The sequence below is a fragment of the Zootoca vivipara genome, chromosome 17 (assembly GCF_963506605.1).
Source record: "Zootoca vivipara chromosome 17, rZooViv1.1, whole genome shotgun sequence".
NCBI lineage: Eukaryota > Metazoa > Chordata > Lepidosauria > Squamata > Lacertidae > Zootoca > Zootoca vivipara.
Genome location: NC_083292.1, coordinates 7,751,273 through 7,771,244, shown reverse-complemented (window position 1 = coordinate 7,771,244; position 19,972 = coordinate 7,751,273). Strand labels below are relative to the sequence as shown.

At 45.4% G+C, this 19,972-nt stretch overlaps 1 protein-coding gene across 2 annotated transcripts in view; it reads right to left on the bottom strand.

The window, feature by feature from the left end:
- The window catches only part of ADGRD1 (adhesion G protein-coupled receptor D1), a 259,370-nt gene extending 247,766 nt beyond the window's left edge, over positions 1-11,604 (bottom strand). For both annotated transcript variants that reach the window (XM_035097840.2, XM_035097838.2), the window contains exons 1-2: positions 10,955-11,604; positions 10,801-10,837 (exon numbers count right to left, since the gene is read on the bottom strand). In XM_035097840.2, coding sequence (XP_034953731.2) covers positions 10,801-10,837; positions 10,955-11,008 — 91 coding nt within the window. In that variant the 5' untranslated portion in view covers positions 11,009-11,604. The remainder of the gene's footprint in view (positions 1-10,800; positions 10,838-10,954) is intronic.
- Positions 11,605-19,972: the final 8,368 nt, after the last annotated feature.

Sequence of the window (19,972 nt, the reverse complement as noted above, 5' to 3'; positions counted from 1 at the left end):
TCTCCTTTTATACAAAAGAGAGTCCTCTTCCAGCGCAAGCGTGGCCAGGTACCTTTTTAAAGTTCAGGGCTATATCTGAGACTATCCCTTGTGTCCACAGTATAGGGAGTTCTGCCTCTAGAAACCCCTTTCTGTAAAAAAAGCTTGCCCTGAGGTAACTTTATGACACCCTGGGTCTGTCTGCCTGGCTCGCCCTCTTGGTGCACCCCAAAAATACAAACTAACTGCTCCCCTCTCGAAGGAACTGTTGTCCTCCTTTTTAATAGATGTCCTCCTGAATGAACTTTTTAATAGATGTCCTCCTGAATGAGTTTTCATGTACCTTGGCTGGAAAAATAACACAGACGATTTTCTAACACTGGAAATTTTATTGCTCAAGAACGTAATGGTCGCTTTAAGGTTTCCTTTGTACAAGCTGAGTTTCAACAGTCATAACTTTGTTACTCGTGTACTAGATAACCTGTTGACTACCTAGCCTAAACCTACTCTCCTAGAGCTTCATTTCAACCACCCTCACACTCCCGCTCCCCAGCACCCTCTCAACTGACAAAAACGGTTGTCCCTTCTCTTTAAACATTCAGCCATTCCCCTCCCCTCATGGAATGTCCAGTCAGTCGACACGGAGTCTGAGTTAACCCTTGGTGGGTCGGGTTGATAAGGCTATACCAAACAGCGTAAAAACGTCACAGGGCCCATCTAGTCCAGCATCCCGTTGCCAGAGTGCCCAACCAGCTGCCCATGGGAAGCCCACAAGTAGGAAATGAGTACAAAAGCACGCTCTCTGTTTGAGATTCCTAGCAACTGGCATTCAGAGCCATATTGCCTCTGGCAACGGACATAAGCCCATCATGGCTAGTAGGCCTTGGTTGGTACTCCCATGCAGGAGGATGAAATGATGGTTCAGGTGGCCCCGTGTGGGGGAGAAGGCATAGATGAAGGCAGGGATTGCTGTCCATATAGCACAGGAAGACATTTTAAAGTGTTGGCCCTAGCAAGCAGGGAGGGTGCTCACTTGGGACCCACTTCAGGCAGCCCGACGCCTTGGGTCAGTTCTGCTCAGACAACGTCCCCTCCTAGAAGGCTGTCACACATTCAGCCGCAGCCAAAGCACTTTGTGAGCTGGGGGGGGGGGCGTGGATTCCAATTCTACAGCATCTTCCTGCAAGTGACTAGGCCTGGGCGATGTTGAAAGGGAGGAGCAAGCTGCTTCATCCCTGGCCCCACAAGGTGCGGGGGGGAAATCACCACAGTTTGGAGCTAAGACAGTTTAACCCTGATGCCTCGCAGCACCGGGGGCAAGGCAGCTAGCTCCTCCTGCCCTTCTTTGCTGAGGAGCCACCTGCCTGCACAGGCAGCAGAGGGAGGAACAAGCTACATTGGCCCCGGCCGATGTAACTTGTTCTTCCCTCAGCAGTATGAGGGCCAGAGTGTAATGGCGGTTTCACCTGGTGGTATATTGCAGGTGAAACCGCTACTGTTCCTGAGTCCCTTCTGCCACCAGCACCTGGCTGCATCTGGTTTCTCCTTCAGCACGCTGGGCACTGGTGGCAGAGGGACTCAGGAGTGGTGGCATTTTCACCCACTATATACTGCCGGGTGAAACCGCCATCGCGCTCTGTCCCTCATACCAGTCCTTGGCTTAGCTGCCAAGTATCCCATTTTTCGTGGGAAACCCCCAGATTTTAATCCGTTTCCCGCTGTTCTCCCGAATGCAGAAAAATCCCGGAAATCTCCCAGATTTACCTGCCAGGGAGCCTCCATTTTGGGTGCCGCTCTTCCCATGTGTGGGTACCGGAAATCAGGCAGAGCGGCACCGGAAGTCGCTTCTACGCATGCCCGGCGGCCATCTTGGTCGTGGCTGCATGGCGGTGGCCACCACCAAGATGGCCGCCGCCATGCGGCCACCACCAAGATGGCCACCGGGCATGCGTAGAAGTGACCTCCGGTGCCGCTCTGCCCGATTTCCGGTGCCCACACATGGGAAGAGCAGCCCCGGAAGTTGCTTCTACGCAACTTCCGGTGCCGCACCGCTGCTGATCCCGCATTTTTCAGCAGGAGACTTGGCAGGTATGGTCCTTGGTGAAGTATCGATACACCACCCAGGCTTATTGCTGACCCAAGCATTTGATGTCGACCTTGACATTATCAGTTGTGAGGGTATGCAACTGTTTTCAAAAGTTCTGGGGTGTTCTTAATGTTCTGAAATGTTTTTAGCTTATTTTAATTTTATTGTTTTAACAGTGGGGATTTTCGCTGCCACAGAGACGAAGAATGGGTTAGAAATTCAATAAGCAGCAATAACAGTGATAAACATCTCATACTTGATGTGGAAATATGGAAAACGGAACGTAAGATCAGACAAATGAGAAACTGAAACGGACAAACTCATCTATCCTAAACTGTGGCCCATCCACATCATGTGGAAGGAGTGCAACCCTGAAAAATGGATTTTATGAGAGTTAGCTGGCACAACTGAATGATGGAATTTGATTTAATACTTTGTTCTGCAGCGTAAGCATTCAAGCCACACAATTGTTAAATCAACAAGTCTATTTGAAACCCTGTGCCTGGTTTTTTCTTTTTCTTTTTTTAAGTCAAAGCAATACAAATGAAATATTCAGCTTGAAACACTGCCTGTGAAGAATCAGGAAGGATGAGCAGACCCAGCGCTAAAGAAACAGACTGTTGCTGACTAATATCCCTATATAATCTGGAAACAGAATCTCTCTTATGAAAGAATAGAGGTGCATCTATTCCAATTGCATATTTTGTTTGCATGCCCTGGCAATCTCCCAGGTCCCTGGAGGAGAGCAAGGGGGGGGGAAGGCATGCAAGTGTTGAGGGATGTGGGGGGGCGGGGTGGGGGGAAGTAAGCAAGTTGTGAAGTTTCATGACTTGCAGCCCATGATCCCGCGATAAACACATTGTCCAAACATTCCAGAAACCTTGTAAAAATTCAGATAACCACTTAACATAAAACAGAAGCCATTTTTCATGGGCGTTTCGAACCTGGCCCCTGTGCCTCATAAATGGCAGAGCCTATGGGGCAGTGAAAGATGGAGGGTGGGATCCCTGTCTCTCTTTGTCTCCCCAATGCCCCCTACCCTCCTTTCTCCAGCAAGATGGGCCCAGGAGGGAGGTGGTTTGCTTCCCTCGCTATAGGATTGGATGGCAGTTGGTTACATAACTGTGAGAAAGTAAATAAATATCACATCCATGCCATGCTTTTAAAGCATATGGGTGCTCCCAAATAGTCCTGGGATCTGTAGCATGTTAAGGGTGTCAGGAACTATAGAACTGTGAGGGGAAACTACAGCTCCCAGGATTCTTGGCAGGAAGCCATGTGCTTTAAGGCCACATCTGCACAATACATTTGAAGCACTATCGTGCAGTTATTAACAGTTACATCTCCCTCCCAAGAATCCTGGGAACTGTAGTTTGTTAACGGAGCTGAGAGTTCCCCTCTGAGCTGAATACTGGATCCAAAGACCCCATTGTGGACTTCACTAGCAGAAGCGACGGCAGTCAAAAAATTAAATATGGAAAGGGATTGGGTGACATATAGAACAATAGTGGAAGGGAAAAAAGAGGAGTTAAAATTGAAAAAATATGAGGAAATTAGAGAACATGTATCAGATTGGGTCCAGTATTTCCAAATACACCAAAGATTCATAGTAGACAAAAAAAAATAGGAATTGCGGAGGAAACATCGAAATTTGAAAAAGCATTTATACAGAGTAAAGGGAAACAGGGCCGGCTCTAGGGGTAGTCTGGGTGGCGCGGGGCGCCAGGGCGCCGACCCGGTAGGGGGTCCTGCACGGCAGAGCCGCATGGAAACCATGCTGCGCGCTGCGCCCACCCACCAGCCGCGGCAAGAAACAGAGCGGGGCGGGGGCGCTGGAGCAATCTCCGCACCACGGTGCCCGGGCGCCCGACATGCTTGAGACGGCCCTGAAGGGAAACACACCTCACAATTGTATGACATTTTGTTAGAATGGGAGCTGAAGGAGGAGGAAACAAAGTCAACGATGGTGAGATGGGCACAAGACCTGGGACCCAACATCTTAATGGAACAATGGGGAAAACTTTGGCAAGTAGATATTAAATTCACGGCCTGTTATAATATTAAAGAAAACATTCTCAAAATGATGTATAGATGGCACACAACACCTGAAAATCTGGCAAAAATGTGTAAGAACAGATCCCCCATATGCTGGAGGTGTGAGAAAGAAAATGGTTCTTATATGCATATAAGGAGGTTGGTGCATTTTGCAATATACGAAGAATTAAAGAAATTATAAAAATGTACTTTAAAAAAAGCCAGAGGTATTTCTACTAAGTATACGGCCCCCCAAAAAATAGGAAGATCAAAGAAAACATTGTTTATGTATGGAGTAACAGCAGGAAGAATTTGGATAGCGAGAAACTGGAAAAACAAAACAATACCCAATATAGCAGATTGGCAGACTTTAATGGTGGAATATATGCAGCTGGCAAAAACAACAGGTAGAATGAGAGGTCAGGTGAAACAAGAAGTCAACAAGGAATGGGGAGTATTTAAGAAATATTTAAGAAACAATAACATAAAAGAAACCCCTTTGGCAGAGCTAGACTGAACCTTGTATATTACAAATGTTTATATATATGAATAAGTGAAAATTAAAAAGTAATATGTATATAAAACTGTGCGAAAATATCTAAATAACAGTCAAAATACAGCAAGTCTAATTGGAAGTCATTTTAAAATTAAGATAATAGAATATAAGTTTGAAAAGTGATAGAAAAATTGGTTTTATGTTCATTGTTTGTTGTGTATTGTTTGTTGTCAGATTGCATAATTTATGTTTGTATGTACTATACGTGTTTGTTTGTTGGAAATTTGTCTTATAATTTTTAAATAATAAAGATATAATTTTAAAGAGAGAGAGTTCCCCTCAGAGCTACAGTTCCAGGAATTCCCTAGAAAGAAGGATTGGTGGTTAAACTACTCTAGGAACTGAAGCTCTGTGAGAGGAACAGGGGTCTCCTAACAATTCTCAGCACCCTTAAAAAAAAAACACCATTCTCAGGATTCTTCTCAAGAATCCATAACTGTTTAAAGTGGGGTGATACTGCTTCAAATGTATAGTGTAGGTGGGACCAAAGTCAAGGATACCACTGGGATCGGAGACTAAACATGCTCCTTTGCTTTTGGAGACCCCAAACCCTATGGAGATAGTAGGACAGGCTCATGCCGCTGCCACCACAAACGCACACCAAGCCTTTTCATTTTTACCCAAAAGAAGAGAATGGGAGCCATTGAGAATCAAGTCTGCTTCAGGATCCAAGTTTTTTTAAAAAAAAATACAGTTAGACTCAACTGGCTTTTATGGGTGTCAGGAAATATCACCTGATCCACTCTGGCATATCACTGCAAAGAGACGTCTTCAGCTCGTTTGCAAATACAACCTGCACTTGTTGCATTATAACAATCCCTATAATGTCCCTTGAACAATGATATCGCAATGTCATTTTGAAGAAGCATTTGCGGGGGCTGGTGGCTTCCACTGAGAGAAGTGGAGTGGAAACCAAGCCTTACAAGGAATCCTTGAGGGAGCTGGGTATGTTTAGGCTGGAGAAGAGGAGACTGAGAGGTGATGTGACAACCATCTTCAAATACCTGAAGGGCTGTCACATGGAGGATGAAGCAAGCTTGTTTTCTGCTGCCTCAGAGGGCAAGGCCCAAACCAGTGGATTCAAATTACAAGAAAGGAGATTCCAACAGAACATTAGGGAAAACTTCCCAGTGGTAAGAGCTATTTGACAATGAAACAGACAACCTCAGAAGGTGATGGACTTTCCTTCTTTGGAGGCTTTTAAAGAGAGGTTGAGTGGCCATCTGTCAGGGGTTCTTTAACTGTGATTCCTGCATTACAGGGGGGTTGGTGTCCCTTCCAACTTTGCAATTTTATGAGTCTAAGTTCCACTCGCTGTCATTTTGAAAAGAGAGAAGGAAAGGAATGCTGTCACTGTTGTAGCAAATCAATAAGGCCCCTCAAGGCCCACACACACACACATTACCATTAACTCCCTTCAAATTTGTCACATACAAATTAGGAGGCATTTTCTTACAGTGATCCCGAGCCATGTCCTGGGATCATGCTAATAATGAAATGTGCTGATGGTGGCATGGGCACTAGCCAATACATACCCAACACAAACTTTTTAAAAGAAAAACAGAAAGAAAATCAATAGAATTGAGCTGCCTAGTGATTGGAACAGCAGCGATATTAAACCACCTTTTACCGTTCTTTTTTTAAAAAAATTACATTTCCTTTCAACGAGAAGGAACTTGCAGCAATCAGGAGAAAAGTAGCCCATTCAGGAAAGGCCTTATGGAATGTACATTTTTTAAAGGACCATTTGAAAGGCAAAGGCACTCCTTTCTTCACTGATCCCCCCCCATTCTCCTAAGGGATTCAACCACTCTACATTTTAAGCCTTCCATTTAAGGACCATCCTTCAGCCCATTAATTTTGAAGTAGGAGTAAAGAAAGAGTAAGTATGGAGCAGGATTAAAGCAGCAGCAACTGAGTCAACCTCTTCTCTTTCTTTGCAGGATAATACATCCTGAAGAAATACAGTTGTTAATTAAAAGAAAGAAAGAAAAAAGAAATGTGCATCAAAGCTCCTGTGGAGACTCTGAAAAGATTTGCATCAGGAAACAGCCTAATGCTTGGCCTGGATTTTCCAAGTCTATAAAACATGTGGCACTTACAGTATCCACCCCAGCCACAAAAAGCAGATGTTATTTGCGTGAACAGATCTGGAGAGGTTTTTAACAGTGAGCTGCAAACCAGCCACTTGTTCTGAGGCTGAGCTTCAGAGCAACCATAATTGCAGCAGAGCGAGGAGCAAGTTTTCGGCATCGCTGAAACCGCAACCGAGATCATTGCAAGTGGGATTGTGCGTACGGTTCTCAGTTCATTAAGGAACCTGCTCACTGGGGCAAGATGGAGCAGAGCTCTACCACTATCTTTTTTTTCCTGCACCCCAAAATCCACAGCTCTACCTCAGTGGTCCTATGCCCCCCAATCGTATTCATAAATTTATAATTCAAGAAAGTCTCTCAAGTCTTTTCTGTCCCTCCTTTCTGTTGCCCAATCACAGCCAATCACAAACATCACTATGGCCAGCAGGTCTCACTCTTCACCTGCCTCTGGGGTGGGGAGAGCTGGAACCACAAGAGGAAGAGCCTCAGCTTAACCTATCTCACAGGTACTATCTCACAGGTATCTCACAATTGTACTACAGTGGAACCTCGTGTTATGGATCCGTTCCGGAGGCCCGTCCGTAAGACGGAACTGACACAAGCCAAAGTGCCGCGTCTGCACAGGCACACGGTGCGATTTAGCGCTTCTGCGCATGCGCAAGCGGCAAAACCAGGAAGTAACCCATTCAGGTACTTCCAGGTTGCCGCGGGACGCAACACGAAAACACGTAACCTGAAGTGGACACAACTTGAGGTATGACTGTACTGCTTAAGTGTCTACAGCACCAGGTCCAGGGGTCAGCAGCCACCGCGGCTGCCAGATCCAAAGTCAGATGCTTTAAATCTCTGGCGGGGCAGGAAAGAAGGCAGCCATTGCTTCTCCTTCCTGCTCCTTCCACAGATGCTGTCATCCAGCCCACCGCTCAGCTTTCTGCAACTGATCAAGGGCTCCAGGTGTGCCCCACAGGGAGCGGGAGCAAGAAATGGATGGCAGAACCTGCAAAGGAGATTCTAAGATATAGAAATGTCCTTCAGCTCTAAGTTTGTCAGGCTTAGTTCTGTTTGCGACTGTGTTGTGCGTAGAATGTTTTCATATTTTTTAAAGCAAGTTTCTAATCCTCGTGGCTGCGATAATATAGATTATTAACTGCCCTATGAAATCTCAGAAGGGTACCTGATTAAGATTTATAGCATTGGTGTCAGGATGAGCAAAGATGTTGGTTTCTCACATTTCCTCATTTTTCCAATCTTAAGCTCAGCCCTTCACGTGTCCACATCCCTTTCAATTTTCTTAATTAAGAAAGCCATCATGGAAATCCATCGGCATTTTAGTGTGCACTTCTCCTTAGGTACGCATTTAAAATGCAATCTTGCCCAATCTACACATTTTTTGAAAGCAATGTTCCAGAATATATGCATCTTTTATGTCATTTTTACTAAGTTATGAACTTTCATGCACACTTTGCATTTTGCACACATTATTTGGCTGGAGAACCACATTGCAAAATTGAGAAAAGTGCCATTTCCAAAGGACGGCTGTGTTTTCAGTTGCCGTGTTCCCTCGCAAACTGCAGATTAGGTAGGTGTGCCTTTGAATGGAAACGCCGTGCAAGGTTTTGACTGCTAGATTGCCTGTTTCATAACCATTACTTGAGGCATTTGAGCAAAAATCTGCATAGCACCTCTGTTAATGTAAAATTTGTTGAAATATTTATCACAGTTTGCTTTATGGGAACCATTAAGCATCTGGTTGCAGGATATTTCTGGACACATCAGAAGGGAACTGTAATAATCACTCGAAACTGTTCCTTGTATGAGAGCTGGGTATGGGTTGGGAAACATTGCCCTAGATCAGAATATTGCATCGGTGGATAAAATAAGGAAATGTCACTTTGTGTTACATGCATACACACAAACACACAGAGAGAATATTTCCTTACATTAGCCTAAGAAGTTCAGAAACATAGCCTTATGCCAAGCCAGCCCACCCAACAGTATTGTCTACACTGGGGTGGGCAGAAGCTAGATCTACTTGGGATCTACTCACAGATCTCTCTGGATAATTTGCAGTAGATCAGCAAGGCTTTCTGCCTCCCAGCTGCTTCAGTAATTGCAGCAACAAAACCATATCCCCACAACTAAGTTATAACTGAAAACAATATTCTAGGCTCAGAGAGAAACTGTGTCCTTTCATTCCCTCTCTATGTCTCTTGCACTTGGCTGTGGTTCTAATAAACAACAAATCTGATCAGATAAGACTGAAGTCTACCCGACTCTGGTCTGCAATGACTAACAGACTGTCTCCGGGAGTCTCAGATAATGGCATTTCCCAGCCCTACCTGGAGATGCTGGCAATTGAACCTAGGACCTTGCACGTGCATTTCTCCAAATTTTGCATGCAGCTCTCCAGCCAAGCAATGTGCACAAGGGTAAAGTGTGCGTAAAACAGCATATACAGCAGCATACCCCAAAAAAGCATTATACCAGGAGAACTATGCTTTGAGGGAAATGTTCTCGTTAAGCAAAATTTCATATTAATATGTGAATATTAGGAGAAATTTGCACTAAGATGCTGAGGAATTTTCATGGGGACTTAAAAAAAATTGCAAACAGAAGTGGGAATATGGGAAATGGAACTGAAATGCACAGATTCACACATCCCTAATTGCAGATCCATCTGTCTCAAAGAGCAAAACTACATTTTTTCCTGGCTGTGTCACTGGAGGGGTGTTTGGGTTTTAAAGAAATGAAATGTGGCATCATTGGGTGAGAACTGATGCTTTGAACAGAGTGATACAATAGGGGGTTGTTTAATCCTCCTCCCCCCCTTCCCATTTCTGTATCCAAATAATTGCTCTCTGCCCCAATGCTGCTATTGGAGGAAATGCAGTCGTTTTAATGGTACCTCACCAGACTCATGTTCTGGCTGTTGTTGAACAAATGCATCTAAATGGATTTGGGGGGATCTGTCCCAAGACTTTTTGCAGCTGCACTGTACTTCTTGTCCCCCCCCCCATTTGTTACATTTTTATGAAGGGGCCAGCAGACATGGCCCCTTTGCTTTCATAGATTTATTTTAAACTACATTCCTATAATTCCTAATGGCTGGAGGTTTTGGGTGGTTTGAAAAATATATTTAAGTCTTACAACAACTTGAGAGGTGGATTAGGTTGACATGCTCATGAGACGGGGCCTTCTCAGTGGTCTCTCCAGAACTGTGGAACTCTCTTTCCATTGATTTGTGCCTCGCCCCCGCCAGTACATGCATTTAGACAAGAGTTGAAGACTTTCCTCTTCAATGCTGCCTTCAACTGAGAATGCAATCTGGTTAGCTTAAGCTTCTTAAAGTGTTCTGTATGTTTGCTAACATGGCTATTTCACGTTAACATGTTTCCTCCCTCTTGTTTGTATGATGCTTTGTGAGGGCCCAGGCCTTAAAAAGTGACTAAAATTCAACCTTGAATAAATAAAGAGTGACTAGCTCAATAGTTCCCAATGGGTTTCATGGATTAGTAGGAATTCGAACCCAGATCTCCAGCACTTAATAACTGGTCCTTATAATCTCAGGAGTGTGTTCATGATCCAAAAAACTGTGCCTAAAGGAGCATAACCTCTCACATTGCTTACTAGTTTATTGGTACCCGAACAATACTGATACCCTAGGCAATCTGTTCCCATTTTGTTGCACCATGAGGCCAGATCTCTACATTTGCTGTGCCTTGGGAATCTTAAGGTGCAAGCAAATCAGGGTAGTTTAGGTATTTTCTTCTTGTGTTTTGTTTAACATACACCATGCTCTACTTGATTGGAAATGTTTTACAATTATGAAAATAAGAGCAAGTGCTGATTTTACATGCTTTTAATTTCATGATTATACTGCTTTGATCTATCCCGAGATCTTAGGTTGAAGGGCAGAGAAGAGAGATAGCTCGAGGCTATAACAAGCAAGCCTACGCAAACAGAAGCCATCAGCCAACAAATAGCGGTGTTGTGGCAATTACAAAGATTATAATAATTTCAAACCAGCAAAAAAAACAAATGTTCCTTACCTGGGTGTTTGCGTAGCCAGGTATGGTTTCCATACACCTGCGTGTTAAAGAAAACGAAATAGATTTATATGAATATGGCACAAGGAAGCAAAAGTGTCAAAGAAAAAGGGGGGAGGTGGAGGGCGAATCTGTCAATTCCATGGGGGTCCTTTACCTGAAATAAAATCAGCAGAGAGAGGCAACACAACAGGGACAACAAATTCTCCATAGTTCCCGTGCTGGAAGTGAAAACCAAAGCAAACTCTCCAGTGAGTTGTCCTCAGTTCACAGTGCACAAACTCTGCACAAGTTTGTATTCTTTTCGAAGGGGCATTTTCCAGGAAGGATCAAAGAAGATAATCCGTTCACAGGAGAAGAGGTGATCCCTTGCCGATGCCCGACAACAAATGCTTTTTTTTCCCCTTTGAAGGTGGAATACTTCATTGGCCGGTAAATTAAATTCCAAGGAACTGAGCAAAGATGAATAGTTTAAGTGAAATCGGTACCATCCCGTGGAAAGAATCTGGAAAGTTACACATGCAGATTCCTGCCCATAGATCTTATTCCCAAGCGTCGTTTTCTGCCTTCCACTCCCTTTTTTAGAAATATCTAGTTTCTGTCTGAAGCCAGGGGGTGAGGACTGGGCTGATCAATAATGAAGGAGATCCATTCTGATTATCCACCAGTTCTTCCTCTTTCCCATAGGAACTGGGCTGGACTGAGTTGCTCTCTTCCCGTACAGACTGGGTGGCTGAAGTTTACACCTCCATCCCACTCCTCTTTGGGTGGAGAGAAAGTCAAAATGATGTCATGCTTTCTGCTCAAACTTTGTCCCATTTGGGTACTCTGTTTCTATATCGCATTACCAGCCAGCCTCCTTTGCTGGGTCCTAACACCGGCCAGTCAGAAGGGAAGGGGGAGTCGCTGGAAGGGGAGGTAGCTCAAAAAAGAAAAAAGAAAAAGTTAAACAAATGCCATGTGAGAAGTAAAAAGCGAGTGCAAATAATAATTTAAATCTGTGTGAGCCACAATTTAGGTTTCTGTGTGTGAGAGAGATAGGAAACAGGAGCTTTTGTTAGAATGCTATGCAAGCTTAATAGGGATGAGCAAATCTGTCAGTTGTTCTCCATTTCTCATTCTTCCTATCTTAAGTTCTTCTTTCCATATCAGTTTGGGGTTTTTTCCAGTCCTCACAAAAATTCAGCAGAACTTTAGTGCCCATTTTTCTTAACAGACACATTTTTGTGTGCAATTTTGTCAAATATGCACACATTTGGCAAAGCAATTTCTCCTAATATAATGCATTTTTGCATTCTGTTTTCACTAATATATGCATTTTGACGCACCTTTTATCCCAATATATGCACTTCTGTAGACATTACTTGGCTGGACAACAGCACTGCAAAATTCAGAGAAGGGAGAAGTTTGAAGAATAGCTGGGTTTCCATTCATGTACTGCAGATTACATAGATAAGCCCTTAAATGCAAAGTGAATGAAACTTCTCCCGCATCCCTCCTTGGAAGTAAGCACTGTTGAGCTCAACGAGACACATTTCTTAGAAAACATGCAGGAAGCCAGCCATAAATCCTCCAACTGCTTACTATCCACCAGGGACAGTCCCCATTTCACGGTACCTGCTCCTGAAACACTCTCCCAGTTTCATTTGAATTTTGCATCTTTAAAAACCCTGTTAGCATGCACACACATTATCAGGGCTGGGGAATTCGGGAGCCAGCAGCTCTGGGTCAGTTGAGGGCAAAAGAGTGACCAGGATCAGAGAAGCCAGAAACTAGGAGCAGAGAACAAGCCAGGACAAAACAGAACACTGGAAGCCGCCCTATCCTTTGCCTGACGCCTGGTCCATCTGGCTCAATCTTATCTACTTGGCCTGGCAGTGACTTTCCAGGATATCAGGCAGGTCACTCTCCCATCGGTACTTGGAGTTGCCAGGGTTTGAACATGGGCTGTTCTGCCCACAAAGCAGATGCTGTACCACTGACGCATAGCCCACCCCCTGACACAAAGCTGCCCTTCTCACAGTAGGGCTTCCATATTTTCAAGAACAAAAAAATGGGCACATTTTCCAGGACACATTTGTAGGTAGACTGGGGGCGGGGGGGTGACGAAGAAAAATAGTAGCTATAGTGTTTGGGCAGTCAAAGATAAAAGGTGCATTCAAATATTTAACAATGGTAATTAAAAATGAGAATGGCATTTGTTGTTGTTTAGTCGTGTCCGACTATTCGTGACCCCATGGACCAGAGCACGCCAGGCACTCCTGTCTTCCACTGGCTCCCGCAGTTTGGTCAGATTCATGTTAGTGGCTTCAAGAACACTGTCCAGCCATCTCGTCCTCTGTCGTCCCCTTCTCCTTGTGCCCTCAATCTTTCCCAGCATCAGGGTCTTTTCCAGGGAGTCTTCTCTTCTCATGAGGTGGCCAAAGTATTGGAGCCTCAGCTTCAGGATCTGTCCTTCCAGTGAGCACTCAGGGCTGATTTCCTTCAGAAGGGATAGGTTTGACCTTCTTGCAGTCCGTGGGACTCTCAAGAGTCTCCTCCAGCACCATAATTCAAAAGCATCCATTCTTCGGTGATCAGCCTTCCTTATGGTCCAGCTCTCACTTCCATACATCACTACTGGGAAAACCATGGCTTTAACTATACCAGGGGCCAGCAAACAAACCTTGTGGGGGGCCGGACTATATTTTGGGGAAAAAATATGAATGAATTCCTATGCCCCACAAATAACCCAGAGATGCATTTAAATTAAAGGACACATTCTACTCATGTAAAAACATGCTGATTCCCAGACTGTCCGCGGGCCGGATTTAGAAGGCGATTGGGCCATATCTGGCCCCCGGACCTTAGTTTGGGGACCCCTGAACTATACAGACCTTGTCAGTAAGGTGATGACTCTGCTTTTTAAGATGCTGTCTAGGTTTGTCATCACTTTTCTCCCAAGAGTGACATACCCTCCAACATGGAGCACCTCCCCCCACTATCCTGTGTCTAGGTCGCTCACCCCCTCCCTGCTGCTAACCCCTTCCTCGCCCACCTGCCCACCCCCTCCTTCCCTCCCCTCTCTTACCTTTGCTGTCATCAGCCTCCTGCTCATGAGTAATAATAATAATAATAATAATAATTTTATTATTTATACCCTGCCCATCTGACTGGGTTTCCCCAATCACTCTGGGCAGTTTACAACATTTCTAAAAACACTGATCCTTAAAAACTTCCCTAAACAGGGCTACCATCAGGTGTCTTCTAAAAGTCAGATAGTTCTTTATTTCCTTGACATCTGAAGGGGCAGTGTGCCACAGGAAGCTGCCTCTCCAGATGATGTGAGGTTCGCCCTACCCCTGTGCACAGATCATGCCGCCCCATCCCCATGTGCGGGTTGCCCCCCCCCGCCCCCCACTGCTCCAGGTGCCGGAGCATCTAGCTACGCCCCTGCTGGAAAGGAGTTTGTTTAACTTTAATCTCTGGTTTGATAGTAAAACTGAATTACTGTGTCACAAAATGATACATGTCCTAAAAAGTGTTGACCGACATGAACAGTTTGGAAAGCTCTGTTCTACACAGACTGGTAGTGACATGCAGAGGTTTTAGACAGGGATCTCTGCTAGCCCTACCCAGAGATGCCGGGGATGGAACCTGGGACCAGCCACATGCAAACCAGAAGCTACAGCCCTTCCAGTAAACAGAGGAGTAGTAATATTTATTTATATCCTGCCCTCCCCGGCCAAACTGGGCTCAGGGCAGCTGACATCAAAATATATAATACATTAAAACATAAAATCCAGCAATCGACTGAAATGCAGATTAAAATCAGATTAAAATCAGAATAAATCAGAATAAACCAGATGGCAACACAACAGCGTTGTGGTTGTGGGTGGAGTTCTCTGGGGAGAAGGACTGGTTATTAAACCACTCTGGGAATTGTGGCTCTGTGAGCGGGGAAGAGGATGTCCTAACAACTCTCAGCACCTTCAAACTACAACTCCCATGATTCCCGGGGGAAGCCTTGACTGTACACAGTGATATATCTGTTTTTAATGTGTAGTGCTGATGAGACCTAAAACAATAAAAAATTCAGCAGAAAACCAAACACAAGCCTGAACCTGAACAACAGCACTCTTCCTGTCCGTGGGCTTTTTCCCAGTGTTGGCTCTGACCCCCTACACACACACACACACACACACACACACACACACACACACACACACAGCACACCTCCCCTTTCCTTTCTGACAGCAACCTACAACTCAGTGCTGACCATACCTGGGGGGAAACAGTCTGGCAAAACGTAGCAGCAGAAAACCGAATAGCAGCTATTAGGTAAACACAGCAAACCTGTGCATGAATATATATATGCATGCACACACATTAAAGCAAACAACACAGAGAAGTTTGCTCGTGACGCAAAATAGCATGTAAAATTGTGTACATGTTGCCCTTGGCAAATTTTCTCGAGGACTTTCAAATGTGCAAGAAAACGGTGCAGAAAACGGTGCAGAAATGTGGCAAAAACTGGACTGGCTATTGCAAAAAAAATGAAAAACAGAGTAAAACGGAAATTGTCGGATCTGCCCCTCTGCAGCTAGAAGGGTGTTACAAACCACTGCACTCATTACCTGTTGAGAAAAATGTCTTTGGGGAGGGGGACATCTTGGGCAGAGAGCCATTCCCCACTTACAATTTCCCTGTTTTAAATGGCTCATCCCGGTTGCTCCCCCTCCCCACATGTTCAAGCGCAGAGGGTGGGGTTAAGCGCTGGCACTATTAGCTCTACTTCACTCAAAATGAACCCCTCCCCTTTGAAACAGAACAGCCTAGGGGCCTGACTATGCCCCTCTGCTACCTGTATTTGTACAAAGCATGTGCTTAAACCCTTGATTAAATTACTAAGAAGAACCCTTTCAGAGTAAAATTAAAAATAAATCCATACACTCCACCAAGCTCCATAGCTGCCAAGTTTTCGCTTTTCTCGCGAGGAAGCCTATTCAGCATAAGGGAAAATCCCTGTAAAAAAGGGATAACTTGGCCGCTATGCCAAGCTCTGGTCAGGCTGCCTCAGTCGTTGATTGTCCAACTGCTCCATCATCAGGAGGGGAAAAAGAACTGCAGCTTAAGGAAGGAGGAGGAAAAGCACAACGGAAAGTTGTGCTTTATTTTGTTTTCAATTGGTGGAAGGAAGGAGGCCTCTTAAGGAAAACCAGAAGCATGCAGAGAAACAGCAAAGGGGGGGGGAGGAGGAAGCTAAACAGCAGTGCTGAAGGAGCTGGCGGCAAGCTAGATCCCAGAGATGATCTAAGCCACAGTAATATATATGTTGTATGTTTCTCTCAACCGGCCCTACCATCAGACACAGCAAGGCGATTGCTTCAGGCAATTGCCTGCTGGGATCCAGAGGCAGCAGGTCCCACCACTTTGCCCACCTGCCACCACCGCCAAAGTGAGGAGAAGCAGCAGCAGTGACATAGCGTGGAGGGGCTGGGGGAACATGACACATTTTTTGATGGGGCGCAACCAGGTACAACCAGGCGCCCCCACAACTGGCTCCCTCTTCGGAGCCTGGCTCCACTACATGAGGGAGCTGCAGAGACAGCTTCCTTGGGTGATGGCCCAACGCCGCCAGCTGCAGCTCCACCCCTAGGTCAACCCTGACCCTGGAGGCAGAGAGTCGGTGCCCCCTTCCCTGGTCTTCTCCTTGCCTGGGCTGCAGTGTGCTTCTTTGTGCCTGACTGCAGCTCTGCTCCCGGGTCACGTCTGACCCAGGGGCGAAGAGGAGGAGGAGGGTCGGGGCAGCTGCCCTGCCCCTCTCCTGGACTGTGGCATGCGAGTGCAACCCCATGCCACTTTGCAAGATGAGTCACACCCCACACCCCACCCCAGGCAGCCTTAGCATTGGCTTTGCCACTGAGTGCCTGCAGCGTGCCCGAGCCATGCGTCTCTCCTGGGAGTGACACAGTGGCTTGGGTGCCTGCAGGCTCCACACTGCCCCAAACGGTCCACCCACTGCCTCCCCCTCAGCTGTAGGGTGGCTGAGTGAAAGGAGGCAGGGAGACTCCTCGGAGGCCCTGTGGAGCATCTTGCCCCGGCTCGCCCAGCCCCTGCGTGCGACTGGCCCCGCCCCTGGGCACAGGGCATGCATGCTGCCCCAGGAGCCCAATCGGCTTGCTCTGCCGCTGCTGGCAAGCTCTCACTGCTGCCATTGGTTCTCCTCACTTCTCTGGGGATGGAAGGGATGGGACATGCCTGCAGTGTCGCTGGAGTTCTGCAGGTGGCTCTCACCCCCACTGCCTCCACAGAAGGGAGGAGGAGGAGAAGAAGCAGAACCCCGGCTTTGGCAGCGGGTGGAGGTGGCAACTTCCTGTTTCGCCTCCGGTGGCAAAATGAGATGGGCCGCCTCTGGGTCGGAGCGTTAATTCTGCATAGACTTTTTTAAAAGGAATTCTCAATCTGCTGTTGAAATGCTGAGAACTGAACTTAAGACTGGAAAAACGAGAAACAGAGAAAATTGGTCCAATTTGCCTATCCCAAATGATTGCACCCTTTGTGTTTGCTAACTCTTCCTTGTCCCGGCTCTTCCCTGGCCTAGAAGCCCACCACGACACTTTGCAGCTCTTTGAGTGAAATATTGGCCACCTAACTCACAGCACCCTTAACATACCGCAATTGCCATGTGCAGAAGAGTCCTTAAGGCACATGACTGCCCTCAAAAAATCTAAGGAACTGACCAAGCTGCAATTCCCAGTGCCCTTAACAAGCCAGAGTGCTTGGGATTCTTCAGCGGAAGCCCTGTGCTTTTAATGCAAAGTGTAGACGTGAACTTTCTGCAAGCAAATCAGGATGCAATCTGAATAAACAGGTCATCTGGAGGAGCCCAAAAACAATTGGAAGGGCACCAGGTTGGAAAATTCTGTTCTGGACATCTTTAGCTCTAGAGCAGGCATCCCCAAACTGCAGCCCTCCAGATGTTTTGGCCTACAACTCCCATGATCCCTAGCTAGCAGGACCAGTAGTCGGGGAAGATGGGAATTGTAGTCCAAAACATCTGGAGGGCCGAAGTTTGGGGATTCCTGCTATAGAGCTTCCTCCTTGGGTTGATCACAAAATCATATTAAAACGAGAGAGAGAGAGAGAGAGAGAGAGAGAGAGAGAGAGATGGGTGTGAGGGAAGAAATGTTGCTTTGTATGTGTGAAGAGTCTTTTAAAAAATTAAACATATGGCTGAAGAGCTAACACAATGAAACTTGATAGCTTGGTTTCAGAACTCTATTTCACACCGGATGCCTTCCAAGAGATTTTAGCACTGTGAATGCCAGAAAATTAGCTAATTGTCATAAGCTGACAAAAGGCACACCAGGAAAAGAATGAGAACCCAAAGTGAAAAACTCTCCCTTTTTTCTGATTGCTTAAAAGGGAGGCTACAGAAAAGATGGGGGTTGTATTCCATGCCATGGCTGGAGGAGTTTGTACTGCAGATTTCTTAATACTGTTTTTATTGGAATTGCCTGCCTCTTGGTGATGCTGTCCAGGTCAGCTGAATCCACCTGTGCCGTTCACAGACCTTCAAAGGGTCCCTAGTTTCCAGGGACAGTCCTGGATTTACAGAAGCCTTCCTGGTTTCTGATTTGATCCCAGAATGTCCCACTTTTCCTTAGGATGTCCCAATTTCATTGGAGGGTATGGAGTTATGCAACCCCCAAGGCAAGGAGATAACTATACAACCTTTAGAAGACATCTGAATACTTCCCTGTACAGTATAAGGAAGCTTTTTAATGTTGAATGCTTTATTATGTTTTTAGTCACTGAAATGTCGCCAAAAGGGCAGAGAGGAGCAGAACGAGGTGTTTGCATGCTTTTTCAATCGGTTTCTATTATTATTATTATTATTATTATTATTATTATTATTATTAGCGATTTCACTGATGTGCACAGTGCCTCAGAATGTAACCCCCACATAAACGAATTGCTGCCTGCATTTATTTGTGTCTTTATCTTGTGAACCAGCCTGAGATTTTTTGATGAAGGGCAGTATGTAAATCTAACAAATGATAATAATTGAAATATTCTACCAACATCACAGGCGAGCTCAATATAATACAAATCCTTTGCAATTCTAGCTGTTAAGTTTCATTACAAATGACCTAATATCTTCGATGGCTTTGAAATCTAAAGGAGAATGGATAAAAAGTACTCCAAATGTATTTCTAAATAAGTAATGGAGATTATTGATGAGTAAAATACAGCTGATCCAAGTAGGAAAAAGCTCCCCCCCAAAAAACCCCACACACACAATTGATGTGAGTTATAGCTTTAATGTTTCATCTTCTGGCTTAAACTATGGGCCTCTGGGGAAGTTAAAATCCTTCTTGCTTTTATTTAATTTCTGTTGCTAGAATCATTCCAAAATAATAATAGCAATAATAGAAGTCAGAAGCAGAAATCATTGAATCTAGGCAGAAAAATAAGTTCCCAATCCTATGCATGTTCACGCAGAAGTAAGTCCCTCTGTGTTCATTGTGGCTTACTCTCTAATTATGTGTGCTCAGAGTTCCAGCTCCAGTCCCATGGATATCAGTCTTACTTCTGGATAAATATGTATAGCATTGGGCGACAAGCCTGAAGTCATAGATGTACAGTATATACCTGTAAGACTCACTGAACTCAGAGGGTCTACCTTTGAGTAAACCAGAGGATTAGGTGGCACATTCTGTTGTCCAGTGGAAGAGAGGCATGTTTGCACCGCCACTCAAGCTTAGGCAGATCTACTCAGAAGTAAGCTCCATTGCATTCAGTATGGCTTACTCCCAGGAAAGGGCAGTTGGACTTTTTGATTTGATTTGATTTGATTTATTATTTATACCCCGCCCATCTGGCTGGGTTCCCCTAGCCACTCTGGGTGGCTTCCAATAGAACATTAAAATGCAATAATCTATTAAACATTAAAAGCCTCCCTAAACAGGGCTGCCTTCAGGTGTCTTCTAAAAATCTGGTAGCTGTTTTTCTCTTTGACATCTGATGGGAGGGCATTCCACAGGAGAAGGCCACCACCGAGAAGGCCCTCTGCCTGGTCCCCTGGAACTTGGCTTCTTGCAACGAGGGAACTGCCAGAAGGCCCTCGGCGCTGGACCTCAGTGTCCGGGCAGAACGATGGGGGTGGAGATGCTCCTTCAGGTATACAGGA